This window comes from Cupressus sempervirens, chromosome 9 (assembly GCF_028749045.1).
Source record: "Cupressus sempervirens isolate cs-2001-9-10 chromosome 9, ASM2874904v1, whole genome shotgun sequence".
NCBI lineage: Eukaryota > Viridiplantae > Streptophyta > Pinopsida > Cupressales > Cupressaceae > Cupressus > Cupressus sempervirens.
This window is the reverse complement of record NC_143126.1, coordinates 511,337,479-511,359,732: the sequence shown is the minus strand read 5'-3', so window position 1 is coordinate 511,359,732 and position 22,254 is coordinate 511,337,479. Positions and strand designations below refer to the sequence as shown.

General features: G+C 36.7%; 2 protein-coding genes across 3 annotated transcripts; both read right to left on the bottom strand.

The window, feature by feature from the left end:
• Nucleotides 1–225: 225 nt before the first annotated feature.
• On the bottom strand, nucleotides 226–6,786 carry LOC149539597 (uncharacterized). Of its 2 annotated transcripts, XM_089800825.1 has the most exons (6): nucleotides 1,385–6,786; nucleotides 1,199–1,276; nucleotides 1,056–1,118; nucleotides 734–964; nucleotides 544–620; nucleotides 226–406 (listed from the first exon to the last, which is right to left on the bottom strand). In XM_089800825.1, exons 1-3 carry the CDS (start codon nucleotides 1,544–1,546, stop codon nucleotides 1,074–1,076), a joined length of 285 nt encoding a protein of 94 aa, XP_089656951.1. In that variant the 5' UTR covers nucleotides 1,547–6,786; the 3' UTR covers nucleotides 226–406; nucleotides 544–620; nucleotides 734–964; nucleotides 1,056–1,073. The 2 variants fall into 2 exon arrangements, with proteins under 2 accessions (XP_089656951.1, XP_089656950.1); XM_089800824.1 differs by having other exon boundaries at nucleotides 1,056–1,276.
• A 137-nt stretch (nucleotides 6,787–6,923) lies between these two features.
• Nucleotides 6,924–9,131, bottom strand: LOC149539596 (uncharacterized). Its single transcript, XM_089800823.1, has 2 exons — nucleotides 8,949–9,131; nucleotides 6,924–7,728 (listed from the first exon to the last, which is right to left on the bottom strand). The coding sequence occupies exons 1-2, from the start codon at nucleotides 9,109–9,111 to the stop codon at nucleotides 7,283–7,285; spliced, it is 609 nt and encodes a 202-aa protein (XP_089656949.1). The 5' UTR covers nucleotides 9,112–9,131; the 3' UTR covers nucleotides 6,924–7,282.
• Between the last annotated feature and the right edge of the window lie 13,123 nt (nucleotides 9,132–22,254).

Sequence of the window (22,254 nt, the reverse complement as noted above, 5' to 3'; positions counted from 1 at the left end):
TTCATAAAATGTTCTTCACAAATTAGTACATTTGAATTGAATATAATACGCATGACCAAAATGAATGATATTCCATAAACATGATAATACACATGATGCACAATTAATTGAAAAATACTATAATAAATAAAAATGTATATCCTTGTGTACATAAATGATGAAAATATATATCAAAATACATGTATCCATAGATAAATTACACACACACACACATATATATCCATATACAAAATGTAGTTGATCATGTTATCGAAATATGTATAATATTAAAGTTTATGTATACAATGTGGCATATGCCATCTCAAAATGTCTCATGACACATCCTATGACAACTATACTATCCTATGTTGTTGGTGGATAAAAAAAAATGTAGCCTCTTCACTTTACTATGTGGATCAAATGCCTCCTACATAAATTAAAAAAGGAAAACCCAAAGTTAGTCTACTAAATTTATGTGACTCCACATATCTAATATTAAATTACTCAAATGCATAATGATAAAATTTTAATGAATATTTATAGTTTCAAACTCTCATCATTTACCTCTCTTGTTAACCTCCTACGGTGGTTAGGATTCCTCTCATATGTCTCCGACAATGCTCGACCTCGTAAGTTGTGGTCTGTATATGTTCAAGTATGGGTGTAAGATGGATTTTTGATTTAAAATATAGCATCATAGTTTATATCATGCTAAACTTATAACATATAATCAAGAATTCAAACTAAAACTTACCTATGTCAACCCCTCCTCTGAAAGCATCGGTTGCATCAACAAAGATACATAACTCTGGCGTCCAACCTCTTGGGCACTAGGTGTTTTAGAAAAGTTTTGAAAATATTTATGAAATAAGGAATATAACAAATAAATTATATATGTACATATGATGGGGATCTCGCTACAAATGGAAATTATAGAGGGTTTTTGATGTCAAATCTGCCTAGATGCATCACCAGTGGCCACACCCTGTACAATAAATAATGTAATTAAATTTCATTGTCACACACAAGCTACAAGTATGCATTGATATTTAATCACTTTTAAAACACCTAATTACCTTTCCCTTGTCAATGTGTTATGGATCACCCCCCACACTCTGTCTCCCACTGACAGGTGATACCTGCAAGAAAAAAGAAAGATTAGAAACCATGTATGTTCTAGTATCAAATATAAAATTAATGAGAACACAGCATAATGTACAATAGATGTCTCAAGGCCAAATGAAATAGCTGAGAGCATGACATCATCGACTTCTCTAAGCTCCTCCTTAGTCATCAACTGAACATGAATGAAGATCACATACATGAATAAGTATGGATGCATTAAAATTATTCTACTATAAACATTAACTTTAAATCAACTATGTTAAATTAAAAAAATGTATACACTTATTGACACAGAAGAAGCCCATGGCTCTACATGCCCCTCCTCCTCTCTTGCCTCGGGGTCTATAGTCTTGGTAGGCACATGTGTTGTATCCTCCTCCCCAAATTGAAACTGATATTTAGAATTATCACCAATGGGACCAAGAAAAAGATTCTTGCACATTATGTAAGTATGGGGCACACAAAAATGTGATGTGCTTGTCGACAATGAACTCACACCAACATCATCAACACAAGGAGGCAACACTAACCTAGTTTGTGAGATCAATAAGATACTCAGTTTATGGATAGTTCTAATAGTCTGAAAACTAGCCTCTATAATGATATCAAGATGATGCACTAGAGGAGGGGGGAGACATCAATAGGGGGGACAAAAGTGACATCTTTCTTCCACTGGGAAAAGGGTCTATCTTGGGGATCTCATCCTTCTACACCCATGTTGGGCCTCATGCTCCCATAGTTCACCTTGAGGCCCAATACAAATTCAAAATATAGATTTTTAATGAAATAGAATGGGACCTCTAAATTGATGTGTGGTGGTTTTTTAAAAACCATCCCCCAGCAATCCCAAAAGTTTGCACGCATAGCCTCATTTGTGCACCATTTAATTGATCATTTGGGTTTTGTGCATTCTATTGGTTTACCAATTTTTGGGCTCACAAAAAGGTTAACTATATCATCTTTGGTTATGTTTGGGGTCACAACCTCATCATGGTCCAACACGCCATCAAATAAGGCATACATTTGCTCACATCAATGAAGAGCAATATTTTGTTGATTGATGAGAGTCTATTTATTATCCACTATGGTGTTTAACGTGGATAACATGGGAGTCAATGTAAGTAAATTTTTATATGTGGCTTGAAAACCCCTAAGTTTGGTACAATTTTCTTGTATCAAATCTTCGATTCGAGGAGGGTTTTGAGGGGCTATTAGATCAGTTAGTGGAGGTTGAGGATTTTAACAGGGTTGTGGAATGTTTAGCAGAGGGTATTGAGGAACATTGTTTCATGGTTCATTGATATCACCATCATTCGAGTCATCCATGCCTATTAAATTGGAAAGAATCAAAAAATTACTAATTGTATTGATAGTTTATAATTAAATTTTTTTTAAAAAAAAATTCTATATAATAATAAAACCTAATTTTAAATAGAATTAAATGAAAACATTCAAATAAACCAAAAAATTTCACATACCTTTGATGGATTTAGGTGAGCAAAGATCATATACCTGACACTGTATCGTATACGCGATATGGGGGCCAAATAGCAACTCAAACAATGAGCCAACAATGAAAATGAAGCTTAGGCTTTTTTTTTTTTTTTTTTTTTTTTTTTTTGTATAAATTTGGTCATAGGTTTTGGCCACCCAATCCCATATCAAGTATCGATATGAGATTGAGTACCCGAAAATGCATGGTATTACTTTTTGCTTTGGTATCAGGATGGGTGGAAGAAAAACTTAGGATGAATTTTGAAATGCTTTTAGACATTTAAAAACTACAACTTTTTTGTATCGCCACTTTTTGGCACACCATGATCCAACACATATCTAGTTGCACGTTTATGTACATGCAACAAAGAGCCGATAAGAGTATATTATTTTGTGCAATGAGAATAATTGGTAATAAAATTATCATAAAAATGAGTAGTAATAAAAAAAATCACAAAGTTGTTTTCCATAGGTAAATGTATTGTAGATTAAATATGAATAATTTCTATGAAGAAACATATGTACAAATCATGTCTTATTATTAAAAGCAATAATTATGATATTATTTTCACAATAAGTGTGTAGTTTTTAATTGTTTTCGTAAGTTTAAAGCAACCCACAACTATTACTAAAGTTAAAAGAATAAGATAAAATAAAGAAAAACCATAGCTAATTAAAAAACATAACAAACATTATCACAATAACTTGTAGTTTTTTATAAGTTTAAAGCAATCCATAGCACATACTAGAGGGGAAAAAATATGATAAAAAATAGGAAAAACCATAGCCAGAAAATAAAATTCGACAGGGCTGACAATTTTGAGGTAAAAATTAAATTTAACATAAGTTATTAATTATAGCATCCCTAATTCAAAGGAATTGATTAATGCTCAGTTTGTGGATGATACCGCTCTCTATTTGCAATTTTCTAAAGATAACTTATCTTTGGCTCTGAATAGACTTAATTTCTTTTGTGTTGTATTTGGAGCCAAAGTGCCCCCTGATAAGTCATATGTTCTAGGATGGATGGAGATACCTCCTAGTTGGCTACTCAAGATGGAATGGAATTGGATTGGGCCTAAAATCATTACTAGATATTTGGGTATTCCATTTTCTTTGGAACCTTCTTTTTTTGATATGTGGGAGTGAATGTTTAGCAAGATTAATAGAAAACATATCAGGTGGAAAACTCATTCCCTTCCGTTGGCTAGAAGAGTTCAGGTTCTACAGAAAGTACTTTCTTCTCATCATATTTATTTTTCTTTGACTTGGATGTTTACTGAATCTCAGTTTGGTATGCTTGAAAAATTTCTCAAATATTTCTTGTGGTCGGATGGTATGGGATCCAAAAAAAGACATTGTGTTAAATGGGAGTGGTGCTACCTCCACAAACAGTTGGGGGACTTGAGGCTAAAAGACATTAGATTACATGGGACTGCTCTTGCAGATAAATGGATATACAAAGCTTTTTGGGGGAATGAACCTTGGAAGATTCTTGTGAGAAACAATGTTGAACAGTTGATGATTAAGAAAGGTAAACACTAGGCTAACATTCCATTTTGGGATATTATTATGGGGGATTTTAAGATGAAGATTTTGGGAGTAAAGTGTTCAACTCCCTATGATCTGCATGGGCACAAGTAAGGGATCTCATCTCCTGTAGGAATGCCATTGGGGAGCCACCTAAATATATTGTTGCAAATAGATCAATCTGGTGGAGATTGTATTTGAATAATAAACATCTTGCTCTCAAAGTTGTTTTACAAAAAAGTGGAATGATAAAGGCATTTATCTTATTAGTGATGTACTAGTGAATAACAAGCTTGGGTCATGGGATGAGATATCCAATAAGTTTGGTATCCCAAATCTCAAAAGAATTCTTATACTCTTCTATCCAAAGTGATCAGCAAGGAGAAAGTTGGGAAAATCAAGAATGGTGTCACTTTTATCAGAAATACAAAATGGAAGGATGGTACTATTATTGATAACACTTCTACTAAGTAGATTTTTGGAATGTTTAAAAATGATCACTCTGTATTCCTGTGTATAGTTAAATGTTGGGGTCTTGATTGTCCTTTCTCAAACTGGCATTTTTTCTTTGATTATTTTTGGAAGGGTTCTTGTGACCTAAGGTTATCCATTTTAGATGGTTGTTATTGATTAAAAAGCTTGTTATTGGATCACTGTTGTCTTCTATTAATGTTGAGTCTATGATTTGCAAGTTGTGTAATAAGCCTAAGAGCTTTGAGCATGTTTTTGTTGAGTGTATTTATGCAAATAAAGTCTGGGCCTTTTTTTTTGGGTCTACAATTGATTGGAAAAATAGTATTGACTTTTCTTGGTGTGGAATTTGAGCTAGTTATGTTAAATCTTTTGACTTATCTTTTAAAATATTTTTGTTTGCTCTTACTGGTGAAGTACTATAGTTTCTTTCGAAGGAAAGGAACAAGGAGATATTTCAAAATGTCAGAAGGTACCCTACTAAGTTTAATCTTAAACTCATACACTTCTACATTATGCCACAAGTTTCCTTCTGCTTGGAGATTCAAAAGTTTAGATTCATGAAGTTAATGCACGATGGAATTCTATAAATTTACAAAGATGAAGTTAAGGAAGAGCAATATATTGAGAAATTTCAAATTTTTCTTATATAAGCAGAGGTTGATGAGCTTAGCACTCTTTTGGAGAACTATCATATGGGTCCTGATGGAAATAATACTGAATATGGACATCACTGGGAAGAGAAAATTATTGAAAGAGGGGCAAGCACATGTTTTGCCTCTGCAACAACACCTATTGATAATACTTTTCAGTCAACTCCTGGTTATCAGAAATCTCAGACTCTATGTGTATCTTTTGAATTCAATGTTGTTTTGGATGTTTATGTTAGAATAAATTAAAAAATGTGCAATTCCTTTTGGGCTAAGTCCCTAGTTGGTTAAGGCAACTCCCTCCATTTTTTTATCTTGGTGAGGGCTGGTCTAAATTCATACTAAAAGTACTTTGTGTTGTTGATTATGCTTTTTCAATATATATATATATCATTTTAATTACCTTTACTTTTTAATAAGAAAATCTACACGATATACAAATTTGTGGGACAATGTCATTAAAGCCTAATAAGATCAAAATCATAAACAAGAGCTCTTAGAGAGCTTTAGAGAGCTCGAGTCTTTGCAAATAAAAAAAGGTATAAACATAAGATTAACATAAATTATGTAAAGAATTTAGACTATGAAGATTCTATTGTTTATTAAATATAAATTAAATATATGCCTTTGCATAATGTTGTACTTAAAATTATACAATTCTGGAAAAAAAAATGAAAGACATAAAAGTCATTGTACCACATAACATTGATGACTAAGATTGTAAGTATTGGAGGTTGCTATACAAAATGCACTTTTGACCAAAATTGATAAAAAAATAAAAACATTTGTTCTTCATCATTTGTATGTTTGTAATAAGAAAATTGTAATTTAATAGCTCCATTAAGACTGTGGAGTTGCTGATTTGAAATTTTACTAAGACCTGCAATTTCTGAATCTATTAGGTCTTTGGAGTTGTGTTGTGTTTTACAATGTTGTACCAATATATTGTAATGCTATTACTATTGAGAATGATCATTTTAAGTTTAACATCATATATACCATTACATATCTAATTGTCCTTATTGATGTCTTTCACTAGATCTTGAATCAATAACATTGCTTAAATGATACCTTGTCCTCATTACAATTTCTTATGAACAACCATACTAGACCAAAAGTCACAACTTAGAATCCTCCTTACTTAGATTTTACAAAGATGTCCCTCTTAGTTAGGATTTAAACCTAAGTCTCCACAATGAGAACTCATTGTTTCAACCAGCTAAACTCATTGCTTCAACCAGCTAAACCCTTTAAACTTTTTAAGATCAATCTTTACAAATATACATATACAATTAAAATATAGATTAATAAATAAAAAGAGCATTTATATATCTTGACTACTAAATTAACATAAAAATATTTTTTTAATCATTTTCAAAATACTAATAAATTTTATGCAATTAATTTCTTATCACTCATCTTGTGAGCTAGGGGAGAGACTAATTATTTCTTAAATAGAGGAGTAGAGTTCAACATGAGACCCAAGTAGAGCCCAACCTAGAATTAATGGAGAAAGCCCATCATAACGGACTCATGTGAACTATTGATTATAATAAAGCTACTTTAAAAATGCATTGCTTACTACAAAGTAGTGTTTGTGGAGGGTAAGTTAATTGATTGAAGAATCTTTCTGAAAAAAATGAATCCTTATGCTAATAAAGGAGTAGAAGGGGCTGATAAGAAACTGTGGTTTATGCAATTATAAAGGGATGATTTTTATTACATTCTAATGCTAATATAGCAATAAGAATAATGACAGATGGGCAATAACAAGTCTAATGAATACAGTACTTAGAAAGCGTAGTGAGTGATTGCATAAATCACTTCCTTGGGAATGCAAGAGTTATAATTGACAGTGGAAACCTGCAAAGGCTGAGAAACTACATAAATAATGACAAAGCCTTAAAATAACTTCAAGTACTCTTATTGTAAATAGACAAATAGAACTCCATGAAAGGCTGAAATATCTGCTCCATGCTTACTAATTTCAGTAACAGCAAAGGAAAGACATAGATGATTAAGACAAAAGGGCACTACTTTGTTGGAGGAGCAGCAGGCTGTGTGGGAAAGGCTAATGGAGGGAAGGGGATAGAAAATGGTGGAAAAAATGAAAATGGAGAGTTGGGGAGGGTTGGAGTGGGTGGGGAAAGAGGAAGAGGAGGAACTTGCGGTAACAATGGCGGAAGTGAAAATTGCTTTGATTCTACAAGATCTCTATGTTTACACGAGGAAGAAGGCGGGGGAAGAAAGGGTAAGGGTGGAGAGTTGTAAGTTAAAACTCCATTGTGATTTGAGGCAATGGAAGGCAGATTGCAGGAGTGTTGTGGGATGCTCACAAGGTGCACTCCACATTGGGAATGAACAACTGAAGGGCTTAATTCCACCATGAACTCTCCATTCTCCCCTGTTTTTCCTTCAACTGAAGTGCTTCCTGGTTTCACTTTCCTCTTCATCTTGCACTCCACTGCTACCACTGCTCCTGTTGCATTGGAAACCCCATTTCATTATTTGTCAAATTTACAAAATGAAGACACTAAACTACATTAGAAGAAAACAATCTATACTATATCAGCTTCTAAATTCAGACAAGTCGCCTTAACTAATCAGAGCTTAGAGTGTGTTGTTAAGTCGAGCTCTTCTAAATTCAGATGAGTCGCCTAATCTAATGAGAGCTTAGAGTGTGTTGTTAAGTCGAGCTCTTCTAAATTCAGATGAGTCGCCTAATCTAATGAGAGCTTAGAGTGTGTTGTTAAGTCGAGCTCTTCTAAATTCAGATGAGTCACCTAAACGAATGAGAGCTTAGAATGTGTTGTTAAGTCGAGCTCTGTTAAATTCAGACGAGTCACCTAAACTAATCAGAGCTTAGAATGTGCTGTTAAGTCGAACTCTTCTAAATTCAGATGAGTTGCCTAAACTAATCAGAGCTTAGAACGTGTTGTTAAGCCGAAATATCAGCTTCTCAATTCAGACGAGTCACCTAAACTAATCAAATCAGAGTTTAGAGTGTGTTGTTAACTGGAGCTTTTCTAAATTCAGATCTTAAAATGTGTTGTTAAGCTGAACTCTTTCAAACAATACAATTGACCCCAACAAAAGGAAAAAAAAAATCCCACCCACAAGGATAGCTTCTAAATTCAATTAAGTTACCTAAGCTTTAGACCAAAATCTTCCAAATCGATCACAACAAAAGGAAGCAATCTCATGCAACGATATCAGCTTCTAAGCTAAAACATTCTATTGCAACAAAATAAAACAACTCACAAAATAACAGTAAATTTTGAATCAAAACAACAATTATGTCAATGTTTCTAATGTATTGTTTAAGCGGAGATCCTCCAACTAGAATCAGTCAATCACAACAAAAGGAAACAATCTCATGTAACAATAACAACTTCTAAACTAAAGGAGTCTATTATGACAAAGAATATAATCTAAATCAAAATATCAAAATAACTATTATGTCAAATATGACTGATAAAGTTGAATAATTCTGAATGTATGAACTAAAAATGATAAACCAAGACTTGCTCTATATAAAATTCCAACAAACAAAGACTATGAAATGAATACACCTCTATACTTACTCTCAATCAATTAGTTTTTGACCCAAAACTTCCACCACTTCTATAAAATGGCAACTGAATAATGTGAAGAATTCAGTATAAAATCCTCCAAGAATGTAAAATGGTGACAACTTACCAACAATACCAGGAGCATTTGTGTGAGCGAATTGAGTTTGGCCACAAGTGAGGCAAAAGACTCTTCCCTTCACCACAGCATTGTGTGGCTTTTGAGATGATATTTCCTTGGGGAAAGAGATGAAAAAGCACAAGATGCTGAACAGAATGTATTTGGAAGCCATTGAAGCTGACAGTGGTACCATTGAGCCTATTTATACCCGCTAATGCCTTTGCTTTGCAAAAATTTCTATGCATTCGAAGGTTCTATTCCATTTCCAAAACCAAACTGTGTATTATGTTCCATCTATGCCCTAAAGTCCTCGCATGCACCTAACTCTGCCTAATAATGTATCTCGTTCAATCCATGCTATGTAATTACCATGTACTTAAAATTAAGTTTTCTCCTGTTTGCACTTTTTCTTCTCTTTTCTAAACAAAGAACCCAGTTCATACGTTTTTGGCTCTTTGTAAGAGAATAAAACTATCCAATTTTATTTTTTTAAAATGTGTTATTGGATGATTTATAGGTTAAATATAGGGAGTTTTATTTGTTAGGTTTTTAATATTCATATTTTTGTTTTTTATTAAAAAAAATTTGTCTGCCCATAAAACTTTTATAATATTCTTGAATACTGTTGTGATTTTTTTTTGAGAGATGGGTTCTTGTAAGCTACTACTCGTGAAATATGGGCCAATGAGTTTGACTCAAAAACTACATAGTTGAATCTTGACAGAAATATCACAATTTGACTTGTTCTCGAAATTGTCTCACACTTACTCAACAATGAGCTAAAGTGGCTCTACAATAAATGGTTCATAAGACATAATACTTGTTGAGGGTTTTGTGAATGGTGTTGCAAGGTAAGTGGGCTTAATCTAGGAGGAAACTCCATGGTTAAGTATGTTTGAGTTGGAGTGGTAGTTGTAATACCCCAAAAATTGGCTCATTGCCATGATACCAATTCTGGTCTATTTCTGATAATTTCAAAGTGCTATTTCTATTAGGCAATTCTCATTCTGATATTTGCTACTTGACTTAATTGTCAGATGCAGAAAACCTAAATCTACATTCATCATGCTTATTATTTAATTCCAATAGTATTTACTCATGTTAGTCACATTAAACCTATTGATTAATATTTAATTTAATTATTAAGTATTTATACTTTAATTAAATTAAATTATATCCTAAGGCTAATGTACTATGGAATTAAATTTATTTAATTTAATAAATACGCCTATCTTAATTAATTAAATGTAATTATTTAATTAAATGGGAAAGGTATTTCTAATTAATTAAAAAAAATTATTTAATTAAATGGAGTACTTACTTCTAAAATAATTAAACAAAGTTATTTAATTAAATGGGAAGCCATTCCTAATTAATTAAATAAAGTTATTTAATTAAACAAAAGTGTCTCTAATTATTTAAAGATTATTTAATTAAATAGAAAAAGTAATTATGAGAGCATATCTCATTTTATTAAATTAAATATCTCAACAAAATCTCTCTTCAGTTCAAAAAAGGGAAATTTCTAGTTCACTATTGATAAAAAATGAGTTAAATTAGTTAACTCCTTTTTCTACTCAAATTAAAACAGTTAACTCCTTATTTTACTCAAATTAAGTCTGTTAACTCCCTTTAATTTGGGAATCTCCCTTTATGACTGAACCTCATCTTCAATCCTGACCGTTGATCTGAATCGATCTCAACCGTTGATGGATTCCAAGAGAGTCTATTTAAGAGACCCTCATCTCCTCATTTTAGGAGGATGAAGTTGGAGAATTTGCATCGGATCGCTGTTGAAATTCATGCTCATATTTACTTACATTTCTTGCATACATTCTCATTCTTAGTTTAATCTCATTTTAGTTTAATCATGCATATGCTTAATCTAGTTTGCTTTATTTGTTCTTAGATTACACTGCATCTTTCATTTTAGATTAATTTTCATTCTCGTTCTTAGCTTAATTTCATTGTCAAATCCTTCGGTCTTAGAGGGTCTGGTTGCTTGCACCTTGATTCTGAGGATATTAACAGGCAAAATCCCTTTAGATAGAAGGCAACAGGTCGCTTTGCAGGGCAAATCTCGGATGAACAATCCAATGTTCATTTCGAGATGAATTCACATGCAATGACCATGTTGAAGTGTGTGTGTTAGCATAGGCCGCATTTTCACATATACATTTCTGGCGCCCACCGTGGGGCACAAAAATCAATTTTTCTGGCCTCTTTCTGTATTTTTTAAATCTTTTTTTTGGTTCTTCGTTCGTACTGTTTCGTACAGATTCGAAATCTTCGCGTGAAACTGTTCATTTTCGTGCGAGGATTTAGAATCTTCGCGCGAAGATTCTTTCCGCATCGCACGAGAAAATTCTTTGGCGTGCAAAACTTCGCACAAGACCTGTTTCTTCGCACGAGCTGAATTTAATTTCGCGCGAGCGAAATTCTATTTCGCGCGGGCCGTAAAACTTCTTCGCGCAAGATGAATTTAATTTCGCGCGAAACTCTGCTAACAGAGGCTTTTTTTTTGCATTAATTTGCATGTTTTCTAATTTTTCTGCTGACTGTTCGCAGTTTCTAGTGTTTCTATGTTTTCTGATTTTTTTTTGAACAGCATAGCAGCGGTTTGTGGAACAATGGGAAAAGCATGCTAAAGCTGCCAGAAACAGGTAAAAATCTACTAAGCGCATTGCGAGGATCACCAGGTAATCTTCCTCAGTTGATAACACTTCATTTGGATCTAAAACGAACATCTTTCGTGTTGAGCTTGTGTGTTTCCTTTTGTATTTTCATTTTACAATACATACATAATTTGATACTAGGTTGTGATCTCTATTAGTTTCATTTAGCAGGCTTAGTCTTTAGTGATAGATCTAATTAGCTATCTTGGGTTATTGGACTCGCTAATTTGTCGGCCCCTCGTTCCACCCTGTGGTTGCAAGTTCAACACCAAGTTAAATAGGGGAGGGGTCTACAAGACATAAGCGTTAAAGGCTCCACAAGGAAACCCTTTTGTGCTTTCTAGAACTCACTAATTTCTGAGTTGTGGACTCGTTTTGGCTTGTGTGAGGGGTTAAATGTTCCACATCTTTGGACTCACCTCACATTAGTTAAAGCGTTAAGTGTACCACCTTGTGCTTTTTGATTACTTTTAGATAGATTTTTTTTCAGGAATTAACATCTGTACACATATAGTAATTAAGCCCCCATGAACACTATTCATGGATCTTGAGGGAGAGGGTTCCTAGTGAAACTCCTCTCTAAGACGGATTCCTTATGGGTGGGGAGGATACTTTGAGCATCTCGTAGATAGATGAATCTTCAACTTTTTGATTAAGGCATCCTTTCTCCGGAGAGGTTGATAGATCACAGGAAGATGATATCATAGATCTTTAAGAGATAATCTTAGTCTAGCATGTCGGATTAATCTATTTGTTTTGATTGGGCTAGAGGTGAAAAGGTGTCAAAACCTTGAATCTGGAAGCTAAGTCCCCTTGTGGTATACTATTGTGAGTCGGTCACCTTTAGAGAGGGTTAACCGTAGCAGACAATCCCTCTACAAGGAAAACTGCGTTGACAAAACTTCAAGCAGTAATAGCCATTTTCACCATGGTAGTGACAACCGCTATATAAATGTCCTTGTGGAAGAAATCTCCACGGGTGTGGTTCATTGTGGGTTGTCAGATCTCCCTAGCAGCTCTTGAAGATTAAGTTCTCTGACTATGTCAAAACCTCGGTGCGCCAGGATTGGAGGTCACCCCTGTGAGTCATAAAAGTTGCAAAGTCAAACCATTACTAAATACCTTAGAGAAGCCAACTTTTATTTTCTAGGAATGTGTGCAATGATTGCAAAACCTTTTGAAAATGTACACAAATAGCTCTCTTAGGGATTAGCACAAACTAAGTCACTTGATTGTTCATGCGCAAGGTTGCTTTTGCCCTTGCTCATTATTTTCAGACGTGCTTAAAATCACTTGCTTGCTGTTCTACGTGCCTGTTTATCTGCCTGGTTATTGGATCGATCAAAAATTTTGTCAAAATCAGTCACTGTTGTGAAATTGTTCTGTCCTTTCGCGCGAAATCATTTTGGTCTCGCGCGAAATCATTTGGCTCTCGCGTGAAATCATATGGCTCTCGCGCGAAGCCATTTTGTCCTCGCACGAAATTAAAGTTCTGTTGCGCATCTTCACGCGATCCAAAAAACATTCTTGCGAGAAATTAAAAACTGTTACTAATTTTCGTGCGAGACAGAAACATCTTCGCGCAGCCCATAAAACTTCTTCACGCGGCCCATAAAGGTTTTTCGCGCGAGATTTTGTATCAGCATTTACAATCTGGGTCTATTCTAGCTATCTGCGACCTGCATGCTGTCCTTTTCTGCGTCCGTTTATCACTCTCTGTTTGCAAACAGTCCTAGAACAGCGACACTTCGCTTAACTGAAACTTGTGTCTTATACCTTGGCTAGTCTCGTCTCATACGTAATCTTGGTCCTCGTCTTAATGCTTGTCATACTTTGTGCCGCAATGGTCATAATCTCTGGTTGTTCTAGCCTTTAAATCATACCATTTGTGCCTTAGTGAACAGCATTCTTGCTACTATCTTGTCCTTTTTGAGACTCAGTCTTAGTATAGCCCTTGTCCAGGTTCTAGCTTCTTGTCCCTGCCTATGACTGTCACAACTAGAAGCGGCAACATGTTTTATCCTGATAACATTAGACGTAGTTGTGCTAGGGGTCATAATTGTGGCAGAGGTAGCTTACCTTTCACTACGCAATCTATATCCAATTTGGCTAGTGAGGCATCTTCACGGTCTTCCTCACCTGCAAGATCATCTCAAGTTCAACGAACATTTTCCAATTTGCAACAAATTAGGAATCCTTTTTACCAAAAGGATACCGAGACAGGTAGGAGTCCTGCATCCTCAAACACAATGTATGATCCTTTCTCCATGGACCCTTTTGAAACGCAACATACAGAAACTGAACAAGTTCCTATAATGACTAATCGTGAACCTGAACGGGGTAGTCATAGTCGATATCAAGAACAACCTAGGGATGACAAGGAGAAAGAGAAAGAAAATGACACTGATGAAGAACAAGAAGAGGTGGAAATCCTTCCTGAACACATAGCAAGATGTCGAAGAGACAAAAACTTTTAGAAGGTCATGGGAATCCTACTCAACGAACAGAAAGAAAAGTACTTTCTCAAACTCGCCCAAGAGGGAGCTAAACTACCCACACATTTTGATGTGGAGACCATTATCACATGTGAAGAAGAAACTAAGACCACTAAACTCCAAAAAAAACTAAAAATTATGCAAGACCAATTGGCTCAGATGATGCATGAGAAAGAGAAACCCAAAAAGACATACACATTGGACGCTCTTTGTTCATTTCCATTTGACAAAAGTATAAACATGCCGCCTTTCCCAAGAGGCATAGAACTACCCAAATATGAAAAGTACTTTGGTACTGTTGATCCCCAAGATCACTTGTGAGAATTTGGTGCTTTGTCTATGGAGTTTATACACAATCAAACGTACCTCATGCATTTATTCCCTAGAAGCCTAGGTGGTCAAGCTTTGGAGTGATTCTCACATTTACCTCCTGGTATCAAGACGTTTGACAAAATTGCTAATTCATTTGTTCAACAATATTCTCATAACATTCAACATCCTGTAAATATCTGAGATCTATGCAAACTTAAACAAAAGGTTGGTGAGCCTTTTCTCACTTTCCTCCAACGGTGGAGACAACTTTATACTAAGTACTCCCGCAAAATCCCAAAAAACAGAGAAGCTCGACATTTTCATTGATAACCTCTTACCTAATTTCAGGTATCAAGTTCAACTACAAGGTCCATGTACCTTCGAAGACATGATTACACAGGCTATCCGTATCGAAGAATTTATGGTCAAGAAAGGTGAGCTCACTCTTCAGAGAGACACAAAACAAGGTTCCACTTCCAACAGGGATAAAACCAAACATGTCAACAAGAACCGAGAAATTGTACATGATGGGGTTGTTGATAATGTCACACAAAAACTTGCTAAAGCAGCATTTAATCTCACAGACTGCTTCAGAGCGACCAAAAGTGTTGAGAAGCCTCCTCCTGACAATAAGGCGTCTGGGAACAAACCAAGAAACTCATGGGCAGCACGACCCAAGCGAGAGTATATGCCTTTAGGAGAACCTTTGGATGTGGTTTACAAAACATTGCTACAACACAAGCTTATCTCACCAATGGATAACCCTCATCCCTATAATCCACAACCACATCCACCATGGTGGAATGAGACCTCATTCTGTGAGTATCACCAAAACAAGGGACACAAAACCAGCAACTGTATAAACTTACGTCATAAAGTCCAAGACATGATTGATGTTGGTGAACTTGTGGTAGATGGACATAACAAAAACTTGGACCACAAGGCATTCAAAGAGCCTTTCCCAACTTATGAAAAAGGAGAGACTTCGAAACCAGAACCCTACAATAAGGTCAACTATACGTATTCCAATGATGACAATGTCATTGACATGGTTGAACCTGTCGATTCTGAATACTGCGACGTTATTACCATAAAGGGCAAGCAAGATAATGATAAACCCAAGACACGATTTGTCTTGAGAGGCCCTACTTCCAATAACATGGATAATGCATCTTTGCAACACTGTGCTAACGCTGTTACTCGCTCTCATGTGAAATTGGTGCTCAAAGGCCCTACACCTCCTACTTCAAATCTTGAACAACACAAGGACAAAGCCCTTGTTGGTCCATCTGGTAAAGGTGCAAAACACACGACGAACTTGACTGCAACCAGTTATAGTGTTCTAGATCAATTGAAACGAACCAATGCTCACATTTCCATATTTGAGCTGCTTAAAATCTCGCCTGCTCATAGGAAAATTCTGGACAAAGCCCTCACTGAGGCAAACATTCCTCAAGATCTTGATCTTGAGCGATTTCAATCTATGGTAGGTCACTTGACCTCACCTCATCTTATGACCTTCTCCAAGGAGGATGACAACTCACTGAATCACCCACACAATCAGCCTCTACACATTGAGGTTATGATCCACCAGACACGTGTTCGTCGGGTACTCATTGACAATGGCGCTGGCCTAAACATTGTTTCTGCTGCTCTGCTTAGACAATTGGATTATTCTGAGGATTATGTTGATCCTCGATGAAAGATCACTATTAAAGCGTACGATGAAGTAGAACAAAAGTCACTAGGTCTTGTGACTTTACCAATTTGCATTGGTCTTGTCGAAAGGGATGTCACCTGTCAGGTGCTTGACATTCCCTTAGCCTACAACATTCTGTTGGGACGGCCATGGATACATGAGATGCACATTGTGCCATCCACATACCACCAATGCATCAAATTCCCATTTCATGGCTCTAAAGTTACTATTCCTACCACTACTAGCTACACTTGCAATATGCTCAAAGCTGCTGATTCTTTTGTCCCTGCTAACCGTGAGTCTACTGATTTTCACAACAATAAACTGAAACAAATTGAGCAGTCATTTAAATTCAAAGAAATTGGTATGGGAGAGTACCACATGGAACCAGTGCTGTCATTAACATCTATTCCAAAGTCCCCTTGACATTTTGGGAGACCCTCAGTAGAAAAGAAGCCATTCGTGTTGAAACCTCATACCAAGTTTAATGGCTCTTTTGTCAAAGCTACAGTTCCCTTAGAATATGAAAGCGAAAACAGAGCCATTGTTGCATGGCTTTACAAAGAAGAGTCTCTAGTAGACCTAATAGAACAAGCTCGAGAAATCACTCCTAAGAAGTATGGACCTGGTCTTAAGCTTATGAAGCGTTTTGGCTACAAGGGAACCGGCCCTATTGGGTGCAATAACAATGCTTTAATAGATCCTATCAAAGCAATAGCTCGAAGCAATAGTGACACAACTGGCCTAGGGTTCAAGAAGGTCCCTTTCCATTTGGGATCCAATAAATTCATACCCATACCTGAGAGTTCATCTGAAAATGAGTCACAATCTGAGTGAGGTACTCGAGAGGAAGAATCTGATGATGAGGATTCTTACCCTCATCCTATTCCTTATGATCTTGCTAAATTATTTGCTGAGCCAGATGACTTTGTGCCACATGTTAGCACTGTGGATGATACTAGTGATTCTTCTGAGGAAAATGCTGAGCAACTCAAATATCATTCAGAAAAGGGAGAATCTAGTTAGTCATGCCATATTGAGTATTTGTGTAAGAATCCAAAGGCTGAAGGAGAGTATGTCCCTATCACTGTTGGGGAGTTCTATAGTCTCTCACCATGTAGCACCGATTCTCATGAATATGAATTTGACAATCTTTCAGAAGGGACTATTGATAAAGACATTAACCAAGTGCATGTCTATGAAAATCAAATCGAAGTGAGTGAAACGTCTAGGGATAGGTCACGGGGGTCTGATCCAACTAGTGTCCTAGAGTCATCAATTACTAACGTTCGTACTTCGAGACGTTTGAATACACCTGTGGGTGAGGTCATCGTAGGTCTCGAATTTCCAGTCCACGCATTTAATGACTATACTGTGAACGCAATTGAACCAGCCACTACTCTCTCACTCGCACATCCCGAGCTTATAGACTGGAACCCCAATGCATCTAACGAAGTCCCCACGTTCCAGAATGACTATGCTCTTTCCTGTTACCTAAACGCTATCGAACCTGTAACGTCTTCCACCAATGAACAGAGCATCAACATGATTGAGGCCGACATCAAATATCTCAGTCACAAGATTAAAAAGAAAAAATGCAAGAGGTCTGATGGTGAAAACCACATTGTGGCAGTGTCGGATCCAAAAAAAGTAAAAACAAAAGACGTATCCAAGGGTGAAAACCTCTCTAAGGCGCCCGCGGATGAGATATTTGATGTCCTTCCAAGTCACTTTTAGGAGAGATCATCAGTGTTAATAGAGCCAACACAGCCAATTAACCTAGGCACAGAAGAACATCCTCATGTGATACATCTGGCACAGTCATTGTCGCCTGAAGAGAAAGAACAATTCATTGCCTTTTTCAAAGGAAAGAAAATAAATTTTGCCTGGACATATTCTGACATGCCGGGATTGGATCCTGATCTTATTATGCATCACTTGTCCATAACACCAAGCATAAAACCAGTTAAACAGAAGCTTCGAAAAATGCATCCTCATGTTGCATTACTAGTCAAAGCCGAATTGGAGAAACTTATGAAGGCTTGTTTCATTCGTGCAATTGATTATGCTGAATGGATATCCAATATTGTCCCTGTGTCCAAGCATGATAAGTCTATTAGAGTTTGTACAGATTTCTGTGATCTTAACTTGGCATGTCCTAAAGACGATTTTCCACTCCCTAATATTGATATGATTGTGGACATGACAGCTGGCTATGAGATGTACTCACTTATGGATGGTTTTTCTGGATACAATCAGATAAAAATTGCACCAGAAGATCAAGAGAAAACAGCTTTCACATGTGCATGGGGAAACTTTTGTTGGAATGTGATGCCATTTGGTTTAAAGAATGCTGGAGCTATATATCAACGGGCTGTTACTACAATTTTCCATGACATGATGCATAGAACTATGGAGGACTATTTGCACAATTTGGGACTATGACGCAATACTCATTTGCACAATTTGGGACCAATCCTAGATCGTATGGAAAAGTTTAGTCTTCGGCTCAATCCTAAGAAGTGCGCATTTGGTGTCACATCAGAAAAATTGTTAGGATATATTGTTTCTACAAAGGGAATTGAAGTAGATCCAGAAAAAGTACAAGCAATAATGGACATGCCACCACCTCGAAACATCAGTCAGATGAGAGGACTACAGGGAAGGCTTCAATCTATTCGCAGGTTTATTTCACAATTGGCGGATAAATCACAACCCTTCACAAAGACCTTACATACGGGTGTGAAATTCAATTTTGGAGCCAGGATTGTGAGCAAAGCTTAACACATATTAAACAATATCTTGTCAATCCACCAATCTTGATGCCTCCTATGCATGGGAAGCCTTTGCTTTTATACATTTCAGCCACTGAAACATCTTTGGGGATCTTGTTGGCTCAGGAAGATAATGATAACAAAGAAAGAGCTATTTATTACTTGAGCCGAACATTGGTCTCTTATGAGAAAAATTATAGCATTATTGAGAAAGCTTGCTTGGCAGTTGTCTTTGCTTCCCAAAAGTTGAGACACTACATGCTTGCCCACACTACACGGCTTGTGGCTAAAATAGATCCATTAAAGTATTTTCTCAGTAAGGCAGCTCTCACAGGAAGATTGGCTAAATGGGTCATGATACTAAGTGAGTTTGACATCCAATATGTTGAACGCAAAGCTATAAAGGGACAGGAAATTGCAGACCAGTTGGCCGAAGCACCCATACAGAGTCTTCTACTAATAAACATTAATTTTCTAGATGAGTCAATTCTAACACTCACTCACCATACATGGGTTATGTTCTTCGATGGATCCTTCACACAACAAGGATCAGGTGCTGGATTACTTTTCATCACACCACAAAAATACTCATTGCCCAAAGCGTACAAGATTTTGTTTCCTTGTACAAATTGCTGAATATGAAGCTTTGATCAATGGTATGAAAATTGTAGTTGAATGGAGAGTAGATCAGTAGGATATCTTCGGTGACTCTCAGCTTGTCATCAACCAAGTAAATGATGTGTATCAAACAAAGGATGAAAAACTAATTCCTTACAAACGCATGGTTGATGACTTGACAAAATATTTTGCACACATCACATTCCAACAAGTTCTACACGCAGATAATAAAGCGGCTGATGCCATGGCCACTCTGGTCTCCCTTCTACAAATGCCAAAAAATGATCTACAACACGAGTTCTTGGTGGAAGCGTTACACTACCCAGCCTATGACACACCTGATTCCAAGATGATCTGTTCTATTATAGGACAAGAATCATCCCGCTACCATCACATCTATTCCTACCTTCGTAATCAAACCATTCCGAAAGGTCTGACTTGGAATGAGAAACATTACCTAATCTGTAACGCTTCACATTATGTCATTATTGCTAACGATTTGTATAGGAGAGGTCTCGACGGAACACTCCTTAGGTGTTTAGAACCCGATGAGTCCAAACGCGCACTAATTGACGTTCACGAAGGCATTTGCAGATCTCATTCAAATGGCCTAACACTAGCTCGCAAACTCCTTCATGCTAGTTACTACTGGCCTAAAATGGAACAAGAAGCTATTAAATATGCTAGGTCCTGCAAACAATGTCAGCTACACGAGAATCTCATTCACGATCCAGCTAGAGAGTTGATTCCCTCTACTAAAACATGGCCATTTCAACAATGGGCCTTTGACTTGGTGGGACAAATTCACCCAACCTCTTCTAATGGACATAAGTTCATTATCACCGCTACAGATTATTTCATGAAATGGGTAGAGGCAGTCCCTCTCACAATTGCTGATGGCAAAGCTGTAGCGCTTTTTATCATAAACTACATCATCTGTAGATATGGTATACCATCCTCAAGCATTACTGACAATGGAGGACAGTTCAAAAATAAAGACCTTAAGGAACTGAGCAAGAAATTCAAAATTACACAACATTGGTCTTCCATTTATTACCCCCAAGGTAATGGCCAAGCTGAGGCATCCAATAAGGCGATCCTCAAAATTCTTCATCGCACAGTCAGTAAGTCAGGGAGAGACTAGCATCTCCAGATCAATCCAACCCTGTGGGCATATAGAACAAGCATTAGAACTCCAACAGGCACAACTCCTTTTGCATTGGTATATGGGGCGGATGTTGTGCTTCCGATAGAGGTCGAGATTCCTACCTTGAGAATCTCTATGAAAGGTCTTATCATAGATGATGACTATAGGATAGCCCAGCTTCAAGAGCTTCTATTGCTGGATGAACGATGACAAGTGGCCTGTGATCATCTACGAGCATATCAACAAAGAATGGCATGAAGCTGCAATAGGAGAATTAGGCCACGCGACTTCCAGCTGGGTGATCTCGTCCTGAGAGAGAATCCTAAGAATCAACAACAACAAATGCAAAAGGGAAAATTTGAACCAAACTAGCTAGGTCCTTACATCATTACTGCAGTATATGGATCTGGCGCCTATCAACTTTCCACAACCGAAGGAGAAGTGCTTAAAGAGCCTATGAACACTCCCCACCTGAAGTGCTTTTACAGTTGATTCAATCTCAGCAAGCTCTCTGTACATATCTAAATGTCCTAAAAAAAACCTTAAAATTAGAAAAAGTCCTGAAAAAAATAATTGCCCTAGTAAAAACCTAGCAATAGGTGCCTTCGTTACACCAAAAAAATTGAAAAATCTCAAAAATACCAAAAAAAAAAAAAAAGTGCCATTGATAAAAATCTAGAAATAGGCATCATGGTAGCAAAAAAAGGAAAGTCCTGCCAAGAAGGTGAAAACTTGATAAACAGGTGCCTCTTGTTCCTAATGCTCCATCTTGCAGCACATCTTCTAGCTACTCTGTATAGTCGCTTTCATGCTTTCGCTTTCCTGCTTTTCTTGCTCATGTATCCATGGATTGAGTCTTGTCATAGCTCGGGGGCATTCCTCTCTAGTGTCACTCTTTTCGAGATTCTCCTCATAGAATCTTTTTTGTGACAGTCACCAGTCGTTCTGATTGCGTCTGCCTACTGTTGCCAGTGTCACTCTTTTCGAGATTCTCCTCATAAAATCTCCTTCGTGACAGTCACTAGTCATTCTGACTGCGTCTACCTACTGTTGCCAGTGTCACTCTTTTCGAGATTCTCCTCATAGAATCTCCTTCATGACAGTCACCAGTCGTTCTGATTGCGTCTGCCTACTGTCGCCAGTGTCACTCTTTTTGGGATTTTCCTCATAGAATCTCCTTCATGACCGTCACCAGTCATTCTGACTGCGTCTGCCTACTATCACTAGTGTCACTCTTTTCGAGATTCTCCTCATAGAATCTCTTTTGCAACAGTTACTAGTTGTTACAGTTGTGTCTGCCTACTGTTGCTCGGGTCATGTCTCAAGATTCCTTTATGGAAGATCTCCTTTGCGTCAGTCACCAGTCGTTCTGGTTGTGTCTGTCTACTATCGCTTAGTTCTTCTTAGGTTCTTCATCATGAAGATTCCTCTTTGACCTTAGTCACTAGTCGTTCTGACTGCGTCTGCCTACTGTTGTCACCCTACTGAAGAGATTTCTTTCTTACATGTTTTGGACATTGACACTTGACATCAATCCCGAAAACATTGAACTCAAAAAAATAATGATATACTTGTTTGGATATGCTGAGCATTTT